This window comes from Geotrypetes seraphini, chromosome 3, assembly GCF_902459505.1.
Source record: "Geotrypetes seraphini chromosome 3, aGeoSer1.1, whole genome shotgun sequence".
Classification (NCBI taxonomy): domain Eukaryota; kingdom Metazoa; phylum Chordata; class Amphibia; order Gymnophiona; family Dermophiidae; genus Geotrypetes; species Geotrypetes seraphini.
The window spans coordinates 275,130,976-275,150,577 of NC_047086.1; the positions used below are offsets into that span (position 1 = coordinate 275,130,976).

Below are 19,602 nucleotides of genomic sequence, written 5' to 3' on the forward strand. Positions count from 1 at the left end.
AAATGTTTTGCCTGTCTTGCAAAATACTTGAAAACCAAGTTACTTGCAATCCAAGGTTTTACTGTATATAAATAAACTTAATTGAGAGGGCTTTTTCTGTAAATTTTGATGATCAAAACAATTGCGATGATGTGTTTTTGCTTTTATTTCTTTTATAAGGTTGTTTCATGGATTATAACTATTTGGATATTTGGATCCTTGACAATATTCTTATTGGCCAGAGTTCTGGGTGGTGAGGTAAGTAGTTGTATAACATTTTGTTTAAAGCACAGGTGTCAAACTCAAGGCCTGCGGGCCAAATCCAGCCCACCTGGTCATTTTATGCGGCCCATGGTCCGATGCCCCCAGTATTATCTTATGGCTGGCTCTCTCCTACTCACAGCCACAGTGTGCACAAGGCCACATACAGTGGCTCCTTGCGCGTCCCGTGCCTCATCCAGAAGCATTCCCTCTGACGTTGCAATGTCAGAAATAAGGCTTCCGGTTTAGGCGCAGGATGCACAAGGATCCGCTGCAAAGGGTGGTAATATTAAACCGCATTTATATTTGATATAATAAACATAACCTGCATCTTGTACATATGGTCTGCAGTAGAGAATGACACGGTGGTGGTCACCCGCAGCTAGCCGCGTTTAGCCGTGGGTAACCCGCCGAAACGGGGAAAGAAAAATAGCAGTCGCTGCGGGGACGGGGACAAGGCCATTCACCGCCTCGTGGAGCGGTGAATGGTCTTGTCTCCGCAGTGAGGCATCAAAGATCGCGCGGTCCCTGCAGCCCCTGCCTGCCCGATCGATCTTAGCCAGCTCCCTCCCTTCACCTCACCTTAGTTTGCAGGCTTTCTTTTTCGGCGACCCGCACACTATCAAAGAGCCGCACACGCGCAGCTGCTCAGTGTTCAGTCTTCTGCTCTGACATAACCAGAAACAGGAAGTTGCAGCAGAGCAGAAGATTGAACACTGAGCAGCCACGCGTGCGCGGCTCTTTGAAAGCGTGCAGGTCGCCGAAAAAGAAAGCATGCAAACTAAGGTGAGGCAACATTAAGATATAGGGCAGGGGAGTGTTTGAGGCTCAGTTGAGTCCTTCTAGTTATCTGAAATGACTCGAGATTCTTTTCATTCTAAAAGGTCTTTGTTTTCTGTTTTCTCTGGAAGTTGATCCTAATCCCGTAACTGTGGTGCATGTAGTGATCTATGCAATTTGTGTTCATTTTCTTGCTTATAAATAATTCACCTTTTAATGTATGTTAAGGCAAAGGGGTGCATGCTCACTTGGGAAGGAAAAATGCCACAGTGGAAAATAGTGGTTCTTTAGTGTATCTGATATGGTTTCTTTGCTGAAAGGTTAATTCTCTGCCCTGTAGTAAAGGTTCTGAATGGAGGGCTGTTGGGAGTACAGGGGCCTTAGTCTTTCACCTCCAGAAATTTGGGCAAAAATGCTGATTTAAAGCTATGTTGAAGTCATGTTGGTGAGTCTTAGCTTGGTTTGGAACAAAGATAAATACATTGGGGGGGTGGAAGGGGGTAATTTTAAAAGCACATAAATTGCAGGTTTGTGTATGGAAATGGCTTTTTTCAAAATCACCTATAAATATATGGATATATGGATAAAAATACTCATGATGAGCAGAGACATTTTTGGAGGTGGAGTTTGGATTTAACACACACATTTTTGGATTTTCAAAGGTACGTGCATAAATTTTTCTCAAAAGCTGTTGGGATGATGTGGCTGTATTTCTCCTTTCTGTCTGCAGCTTTGCTCAAGTAATTTTTGAAGGGAAAATGCATGTGCCATTTCCCTTTGAAAACTTGCTCAGTGTTCAATCTTCTGCTCTGATGCAACCGGAAATAGGAAGTTGCAGCAGAGCAGAAGATTGAACACTGAGCAGCCGCGCGTGCAGGTCGCCGAAAAAGAAAGCCTGCAAACAAAGGTGAGGTGAAGGGAGGGAGCTGGCTAAATGCTACGATCGATCGGGCGGACAGGTGGGGGCTGCGGGGACCACGCAATCGCGCATGTTCCCGGCTCACACTTGAAGGAGGGAGTGAAAGGGAAAAGTATTCTGGGCCAAGGGGACGAAGACGGAAAGAAAAACCCACAGCAGGAAAGAAAGGGGAGGACAGGCAGGTGAGCCAGATGTTGGAAGCGGGGGGGGGGGTGGAAGAAAGAGGGAAAGAAGCTAGATGGGGTTGAAAAGAAGAGACACACTAGTATGGAAGAGGAAAATAGGGGAAATCTGGAAACAGGAAGGTAACAGAAAGAGGGGAAATTATGTGCATGGGGTATAGGGACAGAGACATAAAGGGGACATGCCATGGGGATGGTATATGGACACAGGGGGGGGCAATGGCAGATACATAGGGGAGCTATTAGAAATGGGGAAAATAAGAGCACAGAAGCGAGATGGTTTGTGGGGATGGGACAGGGACCGAGCTTGCAGGTTCCAGTGGCTTGCACAAATTACATTGTAACGTGCCACGAAAATAAGAGGGAGGAAGGTAGATAGATAGGCCAAGCTAGAGGAGCTGAAGGGTGGTAGAAAGGAATAGATGGTAAAGGAGGGAGGGAAGGGTGGTGGTGGAAAGGAATAGAACAGACATTGAAGGAGGGTGGAGAGGAACAGACCCTGAAGGGAAATGTGGAAGACAGAGTGGGGAGAAGATGCTGGAAGGGAAGAAGACAGATGCCAGACTATGGGGGAGCGGAGGGAAGAAGATGGGTGTTAGACCAATTAGGGCGGGGGGTGAAGGGAGAGGCACAGTAACAGCAAATGGAAGATGCAGAGAGAAGACACACAGTGGATGGAAGGAATTGAATGAGAAGATGTGGAAAGCAGAAACCAGACAACAAAGGTAGAAAAAAAAATTCTATTTATTTATTTATTTTTTGCTTTAGGATAAAGTAGTATATTAGTTGTGTTGATAAAAATTTATAAACAAAGCCCTGCTGAACATCTTTTTCTCTAGTTCAGCAGCAGGAACTTTGATTTATAAGAAAGGAATAAGCTAAATATTACAGTACTAAGGCTTATATGGATGCTACGGGGCGGTGAATGGGATGGCAGTGGCGGTGACGGGGCAGTGAAAGGGATGGCATTGATGGGGCGGTGAAGGGAACGGCGGTGACGGGTTAGGGTTGGGAGCAGAGGATGGGGGGACGGGGCGGTGACGAAGACAGATTTTTTCCCCGTGTCATTCTCTAGTCTGCATTTTTGTTTTTGCTTTTCTCGTTTGACTTATTTCACTGCAGCCTTTTTTGGATTTTTTCCTAGTTTTCATTTCAGTGTGTGGGCCAGTGCATTTAGCCTGGCTTGGGAACAAGCAGATAAATAGGCATAAAGTAGAATAGGTCTGATTTATGGAGGTTTTAGCATCCAACCTAAAGCAACACTAAAAATGTACCCTAGATTGAGCTGTGACCCGTACAGTGTGCATGGAATAAGACCTGATCAGTGTTCCTGTGTTGGTGGGATAAGCAGCCTTTATTGTACAATTCCTTTGGAGGCTGAACTAGAGGGTTCTTGTATGTCTGATAGCTTCAGCTGCAGGGCAACTAAAGATGATTCCTCCCCTTTCGGCTACCTGCCCGGGAGCATCCTGTCTTGCTCAGTTTGATCCTGCAGCTTTTCTGCATTGCTGAAATTTGTTAAATCTGCTCACAATTTGTTTTCAATTCCTAGCCTTTTTTTATTTTGTTTGCGGGTTTGTCCTCGTGCTGCAGATCATCTCTGTGCGAGTGATCCTTCGGCGGGAGATCGCAGACATTTTAAATTTTGTCTGCTTCTGGAGGGTGCTCTGTAAGCCTGAAACTTCAGTAAGCCCTCTGGACAGCCTGCACATTGGATTGGGTGTCCAGGATCAGGAACCATCTCTCTCCTGGTTCATCTGCAAAGAGGTAGAGCGCAGGCTGCTGCAGTTCCAAGGAGGTACGCCAGGATTGGAACCATGCCGCATGTCTTCCCTGATTTCCTTGAAGGGTCCTGGTGGTCGTGATCTGAGGTGACAGAGAAGGTGAGGCGGTCAGAAGACCTGAAAAAATCCAGTTTAATCAACTGCTGAGGTACTGATCTCCTTGCTTGTACTGTGTATTGCAGGCTGCCATAGACTCTCATTGCAGCACATGTCTCTGTGGAGTCTGCGAGTCACAGAGTTTGCAGATTTTACAGGGTGCTTAAATCGGGGTTTTGGGGTGTTTCCCTGCATGCCCTGGTCCCCCCCCCCCCCACACACACACCTATAAAATCCTAAAATTGCAGATTTTTGCATTTTCCTGTGTTTTAACAGGTGTTTTTTAGTCAAAATCGGCATTCGCAGCGGCCATCTTGGATTTTCTTTAAACTTTTTTAAACTATAGTTTGTGGACTTAGAAGCTTCGTTTTTGCTCTAAACTTCACAGATGGCCACCTCAGGACAGGATGGCATGGATTCATGCCGTAAATGTGGCGGATGCCAGATGGATTCAGAGCCGTGTCTCACATGGGAGCACTATCCTCCTCCGGGGAGATTCTGCTTTCCTCCGTTTCCACCAGAGACGTGATTCCAGCGTCAGGGACGCCAATTTTGGGCAAGGTGGGCACTTCCGTGAAACACAAGCGCAGTTCCGGGGAAAAGTCTCATAAGTTTTCAAACCATTCCAAATCTGAGTCCCGTAGATCAGCCCTGGACGCCAGGGACTATTTTCCGCCGGAATTTGTAGATATGATGTATCAGGCTTTCATACGAAAGCGGGCTATGCCTGTGTCTCCCCCTAAGACTCCGGTGCGACGGTCTGTGCAGCCTTTGGATTCCAGCATGTCAGTCTGCTCCCTTGCTGGTCCACTTGAATGACAGCGGCAACTTCCTGCTATTGCCTCGGTACCTGCGTCAATTTCTATGCCGTTGCTATCGCATGGCTCTTTGGCGGACTCTGCTAACGTGGCTAGCCTGGCGGATCTTGGGGATTCCCAGCACATTGATTCCCATGATCTGGGAGAGGATCAGATGGTGAGAAGGCTCTTTAATTCCAGTTGCCTTCCTGATCTTATCTCTGAATCCCTATGGACATTGAAACTTGATTCAGACTCTGGTTCAAGTGGAGTGTTCCGTCATGAGTTCTAAGCCCCTGCTTTCCGCTGTATTTCTGGATCACACAGATTTGGTGGAAATGCTCTTGGAGGTTTGGGAGGCCCTGGAGGGTCCCTTGAAGTACACTAGGGCCATGGCTAAATTGTATCCCATGGCTTCGGAATTTTCCAAGCGCCTAGTCTCGCTGAGGGTGGATTCAACGGTGGCTCAGGTCACTAAACGTACCTCCTTGCCCTCAGATGGAGGGGTTGTTGTGAAGGATGTTCAGGACTGAGGACTGGATTTTGTTATGAAGCGTCTTTTTGATTCCACTGCAACAGGAGTGCGAGCGGCAGCGGCCACTTCCTTTGTGCCCCGGGTATGTCATACTAAACTTCGTCAGGATCCTGAGGAGGTTGTCCTTCGGGATCTGGATTTCCTAGTTTCTGGAGTGAATTATTTGGCAGACACCCTCTATGATATTTTGAAAATTTTTGCTAAGCTGGGAGCTTATTCAGTTTCTGCTAGGAGTATGATATAGATTCGCCAGTGGTCGGGTGATTCATCTTCCAAGGCTACACTGAGCAAATTGCCCTTCAAAGGTTTGCTCTTATTTGGCCAGGGTTTGGATGTCCTTATGGCAAGTGTGCAGGACCTTAAGCCTAAGATGCTTCCTGGCCCTAGACCTCGTCTGTCCAGGGGGACGGGATGGTCAAATTTTTGTCCCTTCCGGAGAACCTCACAGTACGCTGGACCCCCTGCGACGGGACAGCATTTCGGATCGTCCTACAGACCTCGCTTTGGAGGTGCAGCTTGCCAACAGCCTCCCAACTCTCGGCCTTCTGTCCCTCCCAAGAGAAAATTATGGTGCTAGGGCTCTGGTGAGGCCCCTCTGAATCGGGGGCCGGCTTTCAGCCTTCCTGCCAGAATGGCTAAAGATAATCTCGGAACAGTGGGTCCTAGAGGTGCTCAGGGAAGGTCTTTGGCTGCAGTTCTTCCGGCTGCCAGCGGACTTCTTCCTGTCATCTCCTGAGAGAAATCAGGACAGGGCCAGCAAGGTGCGCACTATGGTATGTCGGTTACTAGATCTGGCGGCCATAGAGCCGATCCAAAGGGATGTCTTGGGCTCCAGGAGATACTCGATTTACTTCATCGTGCCAAAGAAGGACTCCATCGATTGCAGACCAATTGTGGACCTCAAAGCAGTGAATGAATTCTTGCGAGTTTTGCGTTTCCTGATAGAAATGGTGCATTCTGTCATAGCAGCGGTGGCACCCGGGGAGTTTTTGGCTTCCTGGAGCTCATGGAAGCGTATCTCCACATCCCGATTTTCCCAGATCATCGGAGTTTCCTGAGGTTTCATGTTCTCGGGAGGCATTTCCAATTTGCGGGTTCTCCCTTTTGGTTTAGCCCAGAGCTTTTACCAAGATCATGGTGGTGGTGGCTGCACATCTGCGATTTCTGGGTGTGCGAGTGCATCTGTACCTCGACGACTGGCTGATCAGAGCTCCCTCGTGGGTGCAGGGCTGCTTGGCAAGTGGTGTCTTTGCTGGAACATCTCGGATAGGTGATCAATCTGAAGAAGAGTTGCCTCGAGCCGACAGGACTTGGAGTACCTGGGAATTCGGTTCAACCGGTCTGAACCGGGTGTTTCTTCCAGAATCCAGAAAACTGAAACTAAAGAGTGCCATTTGGGACATATTAGCAGTCCCAGCACTGATGGCCCGGCAGTTACTGCAGGTGTTGGGTCTTATGGGGACGACCATGGATGTGATTCCATGGGCAAGAGCTCGCCTGCGTCCTCTTCAGTGTTTGCTTCTGATACAGTGGAATCCCCAGAGAGATGCCTTGGTTGACAGCAGCGCGCAGCAATATGATGTGGTGGTTGAACCCAGTCACTCTGACCAAAGGGCTCCCTCTGCGGGTTTTGGATTGGGTGACCCTGACTACAGACATGAATCTTTCCGGTTGGGGAGCAGTTTGCATGTCTGTCCTGGTTTAGGGCAACTGGATGCTGAGGGAGAACAGATGATCGATCAATCGGCTGGGCTACGAGCGATCCGGTTAGCTCTGCCAAGATTCCAAGGGAGTCTCCACCAGAAGGCTGTCCGTGTGTTCTCGAACAATGCGATGGCTGTTGCCTATGTCAAGTTTCAAGTTTCAAGTTTCAAGTTTACCTTTATTTGATGAATCGCTTATCACAGTACCTAAGCGATGTACAATTAAAAACCATCAGGGTGTGGTAATACATTTAGTTTCTAATAATCAATTAATAGACAGACATACATTTAGTTTATAAAAATCACTTAAAAAAAAAAAAAAACAACAAAGATTGACGAACATGAAGGGGTGGGAAGAAAGGGAAGAAGTTACAATTTTGTTATTTATAAAGGTTTAAACATTCAAGGGTAGAGCACATTAGGTAGACATGGGTTAAGATGGAATAGAAGAGAATGGAAAACTTAAAAAGACTATGTTTTATAGATCAAATGCGTCCTGAAATAAATATGTTTTTAAAATTTTCTTAAACGCAACAAGGTCTTTTTCGATTTTGATAAAATTTGGAAGGGAGTTCCACAGTGTGGGCGCTTTTACAGAGAATATATCATTGCGTCTGGTGCCTATGATTCTTAATGAAGGGACTGAAAGCAAATTTAAAGAAGAAGATCTTAAGGAACGAGCAGATTTGTATGGGATAATCAATTTTGCAATAAATTGGGGTTCGTTGAAGCATAATGTTTTGTAAACCAAAAATAATATTTTAAAGGTAATTCGGTGGGTTATAGGGAGCCAGTGAGATTTAATGAGTAAGGGGGTGACATGATCGAATTTCTTCGCATTGAATATTAATTTTACTGCTGTATTTTGGATGATTTGGAGACGTCTATTTTCTTTTTGAGTTATGTTAATAAAGAGAGCATTGCAATAGTCCAGTTTGGAAATAATAAGAGAGTGAATTAAAATATTAAGTGATTTAGCTTCCAGAAAAGTAGAAATTGAGCGTAAGAGACGTAATCTGTAGAAACAGGATTTAACTATTGCGCTGATATGGTCATGAAAAGATAGATCAACATCAATTATTACGCCGAGGATTTTCAACTTGGATACTGATTCTAGTGGAATGTTATCAAGAATGAATGGTGTTTTTTGAAATATGTCTCCTTTCCAGTTGAAAAGCATGGTTTTTGTTTTTTTGGGTATTTAAAGCCAGTTTATTATTATTTAACCAGGTTTTTATTTTTTCTAATTTATCAGTGATAGTTTTTATTTCTTCGGTGTTTTCTGGATTGAGAGGGTGCAATAGTTGAATATCATCAGCGTATGAAAATGTTGTGAATCCTAGTGACTGTGACATGGTGATAAGTGGGGATAAGAAAATGTTAAATAGTAGAGGGGATAATATTGATCCTTGTGGAACTCCGGAAGATAAAGAAAAGTTTTCAGAATAGGACTCATTAAATTTAACTCTCGAGATTCGGTTTGAAAGAAAGGATGTTAACCACAGTAAGACTTGGCCATCAATCCCTAGTGATTGCAGACGATTAAGGAGAATTTCATGATCTATGGTGTCGAAGGCTGCGGATAGATCTAAAGAAAAAAGTGCTACGGATTTATGATGGTCAAGAAAGTAGTGAATGTTTGTAACTAGACCAATCATAGAGTATTCTGTGTTGTGATATTTTCGGAAACCTGTTTGATTGGGGTGTAATGCATTAGTGGATTCGATGAATTCCGAAAGCTGTTCAAAAACCAATTTTTCTGTCAATTTCATTAGAAATGGTAAGTTTGAAATGGGGCGATAGTTAGATGAGTCATCTGGGCTGGATTTGAAGTTTTTTAGGATTGGTGTAATAATAGAGGATTTCCAAGAGGTGGGAACAGTAGAAGAAGAAAGGCTTTTTTGTATAAGTGATAGAATAAATGGACCAAAATAAGAAAAATATTTCTTTAAATAGAACGGCGGAATAAGTTCAGTAGGAGTGCTTTTTAAGTTAATTGATTTAAGATGTCTTTCAATGTCGTTTATAGTTGGAGTTCTAAAATTTAAGCATTTGGCTGTTGGTATGAGGTTATCTGTGGTTATGTCATAGAAACATAGAAACATAGAAAGATGACGGCAGATAAGGGCCATAGCCCATCAAGTCTGCCCACACTATTTACCCACCCTCTTAAGTCTACTGACCCCCTAAAGAATAATTGTAATTATACTGTCACTCTACTGACCCGCTCATTCAGTCCTAGTGACCCTATCCCTTGGCATGACCTCGTAGGGATCCCACATAGGTATCCCATTTGTTCTTGAAGTCTGAGATGCTGCGTGCCTCGACCACCTGCACTGGAAGCTCGTTCCAATGCTCAATCACTCTCTCCGTGAAGAAGTATTTCCTGGTGTCTCCACGAAACTTCCCTCCCCTGAGCTTGAGCGGATGTCCTCTTGTGGTCGAGGGTCCCCTGAGAAGAAAGATATCATCTTCCACCTCTACCCGTCCCGTGATGTACTTAAATGTCTCAATCATGTCTCCCCTCTCCCTACGCTCCTCGAGAGTGTAGAGCTGCAATTTGCTCAGTCTTTCTTCGTACGGGAGACCCTTTAGCCCCGAGACCATCCTGGTGGCCATCCGCTGAACCGATTCAACTCTGAGTACATCCTTACGGTAATGTGGCCTCCAGAATTGAACACAGTATTCCAGATGCGGTCTCACCATGGCTCTGTACAGTGGCATCATGACTTCAGGTTTCCTGTTGACGAAGCTTCTCTTGATACAACCTATCATTTGCCGTGCTTTAGATGAAGCCTTCTCCACTTGAGTGGCTGCTTTCATGTCAGCACTGATGATTACTCCTAAGTCTCGTTCTGCCGTAGTCCTGGCTAAAGTTTCTCCATTCAGGGTGTAAGTTCTGCAAGGATTTCCGTTGCCGAGATGCATGACCTTACATTTCTTGGCGTTGAAGCCCAGCTGCCAGATCAAGGACCAACTTTCTAAAGTACGCAGGTCTTGCTCCATAGCATCCTGAAGATTACAGCCGTTTACTACATTGCATAGTTTGGCGTCATCAGCGAATAAGGTTACCTTGCCTTGGAGCCCTTGAGTCAGATCCCTAATGAATATGTTGAAGAGGAGTGGGCCCAGGACCGAACCCTGTGGCACTCCGCTGGTCACCTCCGACATTTTAGAAAGGGTACCGTTGACCACCACCCTCTGAAGTCTGCCACTAAGCCAATCTTTAACCCATGCAGTTAGAGTCTCTCCTAATCCCATAGATTTCATCTTGTTCAGCAGCCTGCGGTGTGGGACGCTGTCAAACGCTTTGCTGAAGTCCAGGTACACGACGTCCAAGGACTCTCCTGAGTCTAGTCTTCTTGTTACCCAGTCAAAGAAGCTTATTAGATTGGACTGGCATGACCTACCCTTGGTGAATCCATGTTGGCTGGGATCCCGGAGATTACCCTCGTTCAGGATCGTATCTGTCAGGGCTGGCGTTCAAGTGATAGTGCGCCGCTGGTGTCGTCCCACCTTTGATCTGATGGCATCATCAATGAACAGAAAGGCAGACGGATTCTTCAGCCGCCGACAAGAGGTCGGCAGCATCACACTCGACGCTCTGGTTCAACCTTGACCCACAGGAGATCTTCTATACGTCTCCCCCATGGCCCGTGATAGGGCGTGTGCTGGGCCGGATGTCCTCACAGAGGTCCGGTGATCCTTGTGATTCCGGATTGGCCCAGAAGACCTTGGTATGCAGACCTGGTGAGGTTGAGCTTGGAGAGAGGTCTGCGTCTTCCGTGCCATCAGAGGTTGCTCATGCAGGGCCTGATTGCACTTCAAGATGTGGATCACTTTGGTCTTACAGCTTGGCGCTTGATGGCCAGGGGTTATTCCTCTGCGATTATCACCACGCTCCTGCAGAGCAAGCAGAAATTGACGGTATCAACCTAAGCGAAAGCCTGGAGGCGTTTTTGGGCTTGGTGTGCGGGGATTCATGTGAACCCATTTGTACCGTCGGTGGCTCATGTTCTGGATTTCTTGCAGGATAGCCTCAGGAAGGGTCTGGCGGACTCTTCTCTGCATGTTCAGATTGCGAGTCTCTCCTGTTTAGGTCCTTCTTCGTTCAGGGGTTCTCTGGCTTCTCACCCGGATGTTGTCCGGTTCTTGAGGGGGGCCGGGAGGTTGAGGCCTCCCTTGCACCTGCCTTGCCCATCCTGGAACCTGAATTTGGTCCTACACTCCCTGTCCCGTCCACTCTGTGAACCCTTGGATGGGATCTCTCTGAAAGATCTTACCATTAAGACTATCTTCCTGGTAGCAGTCACATCGTCCTGGCGAGTGTCAGAGCTTCAGGCTTTGTCGTGCAGAGATCCTTTTCTTTGCATTATGGAGTAGTTTCACATCAAGGAGTGGTTTCCACTTTCCCCGTCAACCAGGAAGTTCATTTGCCAGCCTTTGTTCCTTTGGGTTCCAAGTCTCAGGACTGTGTTTTGCGGTCTCTGGATGTGCGGCGTCTCCTTTTGAGATACCTTGAGGCCACTAACGACTTCCGTCTGTCAGACCATCTGTTTGTCTTGGTGGGCCCTGCGCAGCGGGGTCAGCCCGCTTCCAAGTCTACCATTTTGCGTTGGATACGTAAGGCCATTTCCGCGGCCTATGTGGTGGCGGGGATGAAGCCTCCCCTTGGGGTGAAGGGTCACTCTACCAGAGGAATGGCTTCCTCACGGGCTGAATCTCATGCAGTCTCACCTGAGATTTGTCGGGTGGCCACGTGGGCTTCCCTTCATACCTTTTCCAGGTTTTACCAGCTTGATGTGGCAGCTAAGGTGATTCGGCCTTTGGCGTTTCTGTTCTCGTGGCAGGCTCATCAGGCCCTCCATGAGATTTGGGACTGCTTTGTTACATCCCTCTAGTTCAGCCTCCAGAAGAATTGTACAAGAATGAAAAATTAGGTTTCTTACCTCTACTAATCTTCCTTCTTGTAAATCTCCTCTGGAGGCTGAACTCCCGCCCATCTGTTTTGACCAATTCGCAGGTTGCCTCTTCAGTAACTGGTAAGCTGGATTTTTGTCTTTGACCAGCCTCACTAAGAATTACATGCGTATTCCCCTTTGTAAGGTTTAAGGGTTGGAGGGGTTCCCAGGGGATGCCCCTTCTGATCTTCAGGCTGTGTCTCCGTTCCAGGAATTTCTTGGGTTTTGCAGTTTATAATGTTCACACTATGTGTTTGATTCCAGTTGGCCTTTTTTGGCTGTAGTTTTTAGTATAATGATTTCTTGAACAGAAGTGACTGGTAGCGGGAGTTCCCGCGCCCTCTCTTTCTTTTCTTCTGTTTCCTGTTGTCATAGATCTACATGGCTTTTCTACTAACTGAGCAAGACAGGAAGCTCCCAGGCAGGTAGCCCAAAGGGGAGGGATCATCTTTTAGTTGCCCTGCAGCTGAAGCTATCAGATATACAAGAACCCTCTAGTTCAGCCTCCAGAGGAGATTTATAAGAAGGAAGATTAGCAGAGGTAAGAAACCTAATCATTCATTTTATTGCTGCATACATAGGTGGAGCACTCAGGGCCCTTTATAGATACATAGAAATATGATGGCAGATAAAGGCCAAATGGCCCATCCAGTCTGTCCATCCACAGTAACCATTTTATCTTACTCTCTCTAAGATCCCACGTACCTATCCCAGGCTTTCCTGAAATCAGACACTGTCTCTGCCTCCACCTCTATCAGAAGACTGTTCCATGCATCTACCACCCTTTCTGTAAAAAAATATTTCCTTAGATTACTCAGAAGCCTGTCACCTATTAACTTCATCCTATGCTCTCTCATTCCAGAGCTTCCTTTTAAATGAAAGAGACTCGACTCATGCGCATTTACATCATGTAGGCATTTAAACGTCTCTATCATATCTCCCCTTTCCTCCAAAGTATACAGATTGAGATCTTTAAGTCTGTCCCCATACGCCTTATGATGACCACATACCATTTTAGTAGCCTTTCGTTGATTCATGGTGCTTTGTCTGTACTGAGTCAATATCTGACAGTGAATTCCCACAGGTTTCACTTCCTCTGCAATGAAGCATCCATATTTCTAACCTCAAGGCTGCCACACAATTAATGGCCAAGTGCTGCACTATACATCAACAAACTATCCAACAGGCAATGTACGAGTACATATGTTACATTTCACCAGCTCTGTTCCATTTATCTTATAATTTAACAATTTGCCTTTAATTTTTATTCGCCCCCTTATGTCTATTAGCTGTGGGATGAGGCATATTAACGATTGGTTCAGGAGCACTTCTGACTTTTCTTGTATGCCACTTAAACTCTGTCTTTCATAAGAGCATTTTAGTGCATACCTGCATGTGGGATACTAAGGTGCTTCTTCCAGTATTAAAGGACATATGTTGCATAAACCCCCTTTGCCAAGTTTGGTGTTGGGTCTGCCGATGAATTAGCCAATTCATTTTAACAGAGCCTTCCTGCCAGAACAGATAATCCAACTTTCTGTTAGGAAATGCAAAGGCATTCATTACTTGTTTCATGTGCTTTTCAAGGATGGCAAGCTGAAGTCCTTTCCTCTCCTTTGGGAGGAATTTCATCTTACTCAGCATTATATTTTTCCTTATTTTCAACTAAGTTATTACATGTCTGGCTTAAACAGCAGACTTGTAGGTCACATGATGCTGAGCTAGCGAGGGGGCGTGTGTGCGCCTTGAGCTCCTGAGCCCCTCTCTCAATATCAGCAAATTTAACTTTCATTCTATGCAATAATTTTTCTGAGAGTGCCCTACCTACCAAGATTGGTTCCTTGAGCTTCAAAATCCAGCGATGGATCACCTGCTATGGCAATAAAGCACCCCCCCCCCCAAAAAAAAAAAAAAAAAGGGAAAGGGAAACGTGGAACTTAAGATGGCCAATGGAGATGGGACTGTGCAGGTGGAAATTCCCTTTAGAGCTCTATAAAGATCTTGGTTTTATGGACTACTTGCTTGGGAAATAGTGAGAACCAGGTTTCATTGACATGCTACTTATCCCCCACACTCCAGTCAGAATTCTCAGATCATCTTCTCAAAACCTACTTTTTGTACCCACTCTTATGACATTTTGCACTTGCTGTATGACCTTCTTTGCAGTTACTGCTTCCCTCATCTGGAACTCTTTACCCCTTGTGTTAGGGATGAAGCAAATTTAGATAAATTTAAAGGAACATTAAAAAGTTTTTATATAGAGATGCCTTCGAACACTGATGTTAGTCTATCCTAGATTCTTCTTCCTGATCTGATAAAAGCAGCCTGAATGAAACCCTCCCCCTCCTAGTGTTTTATCCTTTTTTTGTTTTCTTCTTTTTTTAAATTGTAGTTCATTCACCCCTTGCCATTTTGTACCATGTTAGTCTATCTCGTCTTTGTTATTATGCAATTTTGTTGACATGTTTCCCTGATTTTATTATATTTTGTATAATCGCCTAGAATTGATAGGCGGTATATCAAATTACCATTAAACTTGAAACTTGAATAATGAGATTCATTTAGATGATCCTGTATTGTCTTGGGACGCTGCCTATAATAGTTTCCGGAAAAAGGCTCAGGATCGCAAAATCCTTTGGTTGGAGAAACAGGTAAAACCAGATAGGTTCTGGTATGCTTGCCACCCTACAATTCAGTGGAGGACAGCTCTTTTCTTGTACAATTTCTCTGGAAGCTGAACGGATGGGATCTTGTATCTCTATTAGCTTCAGCTGCAGGCAACTAAAAGATGATCCTTTCCCTTTGGGCTACCTGCCCGGGAGCATCCTGTCTTGCCCAGTTTGTTCTGCAGCTTCTCTACATGGTTTCATCTCAGTTAATTCTGCTTGTGATTTGTTTTCACTTCGTAGTCCTTTTTGATTTGATTTTTTTTTGCAGGTTTGTCCACATACTGCAGATCAACTCAGTGTGAGTGATCCTTCAGTGGGACATCGCAGACATTTTAAAGTTTGTCTGCTTCCGGAGGGTGCTCTATAAGCCTGAAACTGCAGTAAGCCCTCTGGACAGCCTGCAGATTGGATCGGGTCTCCATGTTTGGGAGCCATCTCTCCCCTGGTTCGTCCGCTAAGGGGTAGAGTGCAGGCTGCTGCGGTTCCAATGAAGTACGCCGGGATTGGAACCGTACGGCGTGTCTTCCCTGATTTCCCTGAGGGGTCCTGGTGATTGTGATCTGAGGTGGCAGGGAAGGTGAGGCGGACAGAAGACCTGAAAAAAATCCAGTTTATTCAGCTCCTCAGGTACTGATCTCCTTGCTTGTACTGTGTTTTACAGGCTACCATAGACTTTCATTGCAGCACATGTCTCTGGTGTCTGTGAGTCAGAGTTTGCCAATTTGGGGAGGTCTTCAAATCGGGGTTTTGAGGGGTTTCCCTGCATGCCCTGGTCCCCCCACCTATAAAATCCTAATTTTACCATTTTTTTGCGTTTTCCTGCATTTTAACGGCCGTTTTTTGGTCAAAATCAGCATTTGCGGTGGCCATCTTGGATTTTCTTTAAAGTTTTTAAAACTGTATTTTTTTGGACTTAGAAACTTCGTTTTTGCTCCAAACTTCACAGATGGCCACCTCAGGACAGAAAGGCATGGATTCATGCCTTAAATGTGGTGGATGGCTTGCAGATTCGCAGCTGTGTGTTATGTGAACTGTGCGTGGATGCCGCACTATCCTCCTCAGGGGAGGTTCTAATTGCCTACGATTCTACCGGAGATGCGTTTCCAGCGTCCGGGACGCCAAATTTTGGCGAGGAGGGCGCTTCTGCGAAACACAAGCACAGTTCTGGGAATAAGTCTCATAAGTCTTCAAATCGGAGTCTCGCAGATCGGCCCTGGCCACTGGGGACTATTTTCCGCCGGAATTTGTGGATGTGATGTATCAGGCTTTCATGCGAAAGCGGGCTGTGACTGTGTCTCCCCTTCAGACTCTGGTGCAACAGTCTGTGCTGCCTTCAGATTCCAGCATGTCAGTCTGCTCTCTTGCTGGTCTGCCGGAAAGCCAGAGGCAACTTCCTGCTATTGCCTCACTGCCTGCGTCAACTTCTATGCCTTTGCTGTCGCACGGCTCTTTGGCGGACTCCGCTGATGTGGCTAGCCTAATGGATCTCGGGGATTCCCAGAGCTCTGGGGTCCACGATCTGGGTGAGGATCAGGCGTTGGCAGGCTATTTAAGTCCAGTCGCTTTTCTGATCTTATTTCTGAATCCCTGCGGATGTTGAAACTTGATTCTGACTCAACGGTTCAGGTGGAATGTTCCGTAATGAATTCTAAGCCCCCGCTTTCCGCTTCCTTTCCGAATCACGCAGATTTGGCGGAAATGCTTTTGGAGGTTTGGGAGGCCCCTGGAGGATCCCCTGAAGTGCGCTAGGGCCATGGCAAAATTATATCCCATGGCTTCGGAATTTTCCAAGCACCTAGTCCCGCCGATTCGGTGGTGGCTCAGGTCACTAAAAATACCTCCTTGCCCTCGGATGGAGGGGTGGTCCTGAAGGACGTCCAAGACCTTAGATTGGATTTTGTCATGAAGCGTCTTTTTGATTCTGCTGCAATGTGGGTGCGAGTGGCAGCGGCCACTTCCTTTGTGGCCCGGGCATGTCATACTAAACTTTGTCAGGATCCTGAGGAGGTTGTCCTTGGGGATCTCGATTTCCTGGTCTCTGGAGTGAATTATTTGGCAGATGCCCTATATTTTGAAGGTTTTTGCTAAGCTGGGAGCTTATTCAGTTTCTGCTAGGAGAATGCTATGGATTCGCCAGTGGTTGGGTGATTCTTCATCCAAGGCTACTCTGAGCAAGCAGCCATTCAAAGGTTTGCTCTTATTTGGTCAGGGTTTGGATGACCTTATGGTGAGGGTGCTGGCCTGTAAGCCTAAAATGCTTCCTGGCCCTAGATCTCGTCCACCTAGGGGGTCGGGAAGGGCCAAATTTTCATCTCTTCCGGAGGACTTTACAGTACGCCGGACCCCCTGCGGCAGGACAGCATTTCGGAGCCTCCTACAGACCTCGCTTTGGAGGTACAGCGTGCCCGCAGCCCCCCAACTTTCGACCTTTGGTCCCTTCTAAAAGAAAATTATGACACCAGGACTCTGGCGGGGCTTTCCTGAATCGGGGGCAGCTGTCGTCCTTCCTTCTGGAATGGCTGAAGATAACCTCGGACCAGTGGGTTCTAGAGGTACTCTGGGAAGGTCTTCGACTGCACTTTTTCTGGTCGCCGCCGTACTTCATGTCCTCTCCCGAGGGCAATCCAGACAGGGCCGGCAAGGTGCGCGCTATGGTGTGCCGGTTGCTAGACCTGGCGGCCATAGAGCAGGTCCCACAGGATAACTTGGGCTACGGGAGATATTCGATTTACTTCATCGTGCCAAAGGAGGACTCAGTCGATTGCAGACCAATTGTGGACCTTAAAGCAGTGAATGCATTCTTGCGAGTTGCGCATTTCTGAGTGGAAACGGTGCATTTTGTAATAGCAGCGGTGGCACCCGGGGCGTTTTTCGCTTCCGTGAGGAAGCGTATCTCCACATCCCAATTTTCCCAGTTTTCTGTAATTTCATGTTCTTGGGAGGCATTTCCAGTTTGCAGCGCTCCCTTTCGGTTTGGTGTCGCCACCCAGAGCCTTTACCAAGATCATGATGGTAGCTCCAAGTGAATCTCCAAAGGAAGGCTGTCCGCGTGTTCTCGGACAATGCAACAGCTGTTGCCTATGTCAACCGTCAAGGGGGCACGAGGAGTCCCTGGCTGGGATTGGAGGCTCGAATGCTCTTTGTATGGCTTTATCCGCTGCTTATGTGACCGGCGTCGACAATGTTCAGGCAGATTTCCTCAGTCATGAGCCAGGGACATGACGCCTCTTGAAAGCTCAAGGTTTGAAAAATAATTAAAAAATGTAAAATTTCACTAATGTAAAGTTACCAGTAACTTTATAGTTTTTTATCTTCAATCATGGCACACCAAAAGAATACAGCATAAATGCATTAGCCATTACATTAGTGGGAGATCATTATAGTTGCCAAATGCTGGCCTTCTAATAACGAGCTCACCTCAGGATCTCATGATCCTCTATTATATACTTTTGGCTCATTGTGACATCATCAGTCTCTCAACCAATAACAATTAACAAAGGAGGTGTTTAAAAGTTAGACAAAGAAAAAAGTTTTAGAAAAGTACATTTGTTTGATTATATTCATAACATTTCCAATATTCCTTTATCATTCTTAAAACTTATTTCAGAGAATTTACAATTATTAGCAGGGTGCTGAAAAGTTCTCAGCCTTAGAGGAAAAAACTCCCTAAACTGACAGTTTATGGATTTGCACACAAAAGCCTTAGCCTGGAGGAGGAGGGGCTGGTTCCCCCTGAGCTGACAGTCTCACACACAGTGTCTGACTCTAATTTTTTCCAGATGTTGCTTTAGGATTTCTTTAGGTTGCAAATATATATCATATGTTTTTTCAAAACCTATGCTTTTGTTCAATACAGTCACACAATCATATTTACTTGGCCAAGCATTCATTCATAATTTTCATTCATAACTATATTTAATTTCTGTTATATCTTAGTTTGGGACACGTTATCTTCCTAACCAGTCTAAAGCACATGTGGTATCAAATTAACGCCACGATGCTGAGAACAAAGATTTGGAAAACAAAATGGATTCCAAAGACTGAGAAGATATAGAAAAGACAGAGAACCAAAATGGATTCCATGTATCCTCTGGTTTCCTTCATGATCTGGCCCAACAGCAAAGTACACAAAAAGAACACCATTCTTTCCCTTATATTAATCTGTAGTGTGTTTTTCTGGCTTTAGCTACATTTATATTTAGATTTTTATTCACCAGTTTGTCGTACGCTTCTATTGGGCGTGGCCTTAACTAACACATATGCTTGTATCTAACTAGAATTACCCAGAATCATACGAAAAACAGGCACTTTTGTAGAAAAACTCCACAAAAACACTGCACTATCATGTTCTGATATCCACTCCATTACCGTCCCATAAACATCACCCCCTACTGGCCACGAGCCACTACTCCTCAGTCATCAGACTCTGGACCAGGGAGAATGGTTCCTGTCCGGGCTGGCTTTCAGGGCTTTCGTGCGCTGCAGGGAGTGTCCCACCTTCGATCTGATGGCGTCCTCAGTGAACAGGAAGGCGGACAGATTGATTCTTCAGCTGCCGACAAGAGATCGGCAGCGTCGGACTCAATGCTCTGGTTCAACCTTGGCCCACAGGGGAATTTCTATACATCTTTCCTTCATGGCCCATGATAGGGTGCGTTTTGCACCAGGTTTCCTCGCACTGGGGTCAGGTGATCCTTGTGGCTTCGGACTGGCCCAGACGATCTTGGTACGCAGACCTTGTGAGGTTGAGCTCCAGGAGCGGTCTGCGTCTTCCTTGTCATCGGCGGTTACTCACGCAGGGTCCCTTAGCACTTCAAGATCCAGACCACTTTGGTCTTACGGCCTGGCACTTGAGTGGGCAGCCTTGACGGCCAGGGGGTATTCCTCTGCGGTTATCGCCACACTCCTACAGATCAAGCGGAAATCGACAGTCTCG

At 46.0% G+C, this 19,602-nt stretch overlaps 1 protein-coding gene across 2 annotated transcripts in view; it reads left to right on the forward strand.

The window, feature by feature from the left end:
* YIPF4 (Yip1 domain family member 4) overlaps positions 1-19,602 on the forward strand; it is a 298,953-nt gene that overhangs the window by 220,859 nt on the left and 58,492 nt on the right. For both annotated transcript variants that reach the window (XM_033935791.1, XM_033935792.1), the window contains exon 4: positions 160-237. In XM_033935791.1, the coding sequence (XP_033791682.1) occupies positions 160-237 (78 nt within the window). The remainder of the gene's footprint in view (positions 1-159; positions 238-19,602) is intronic.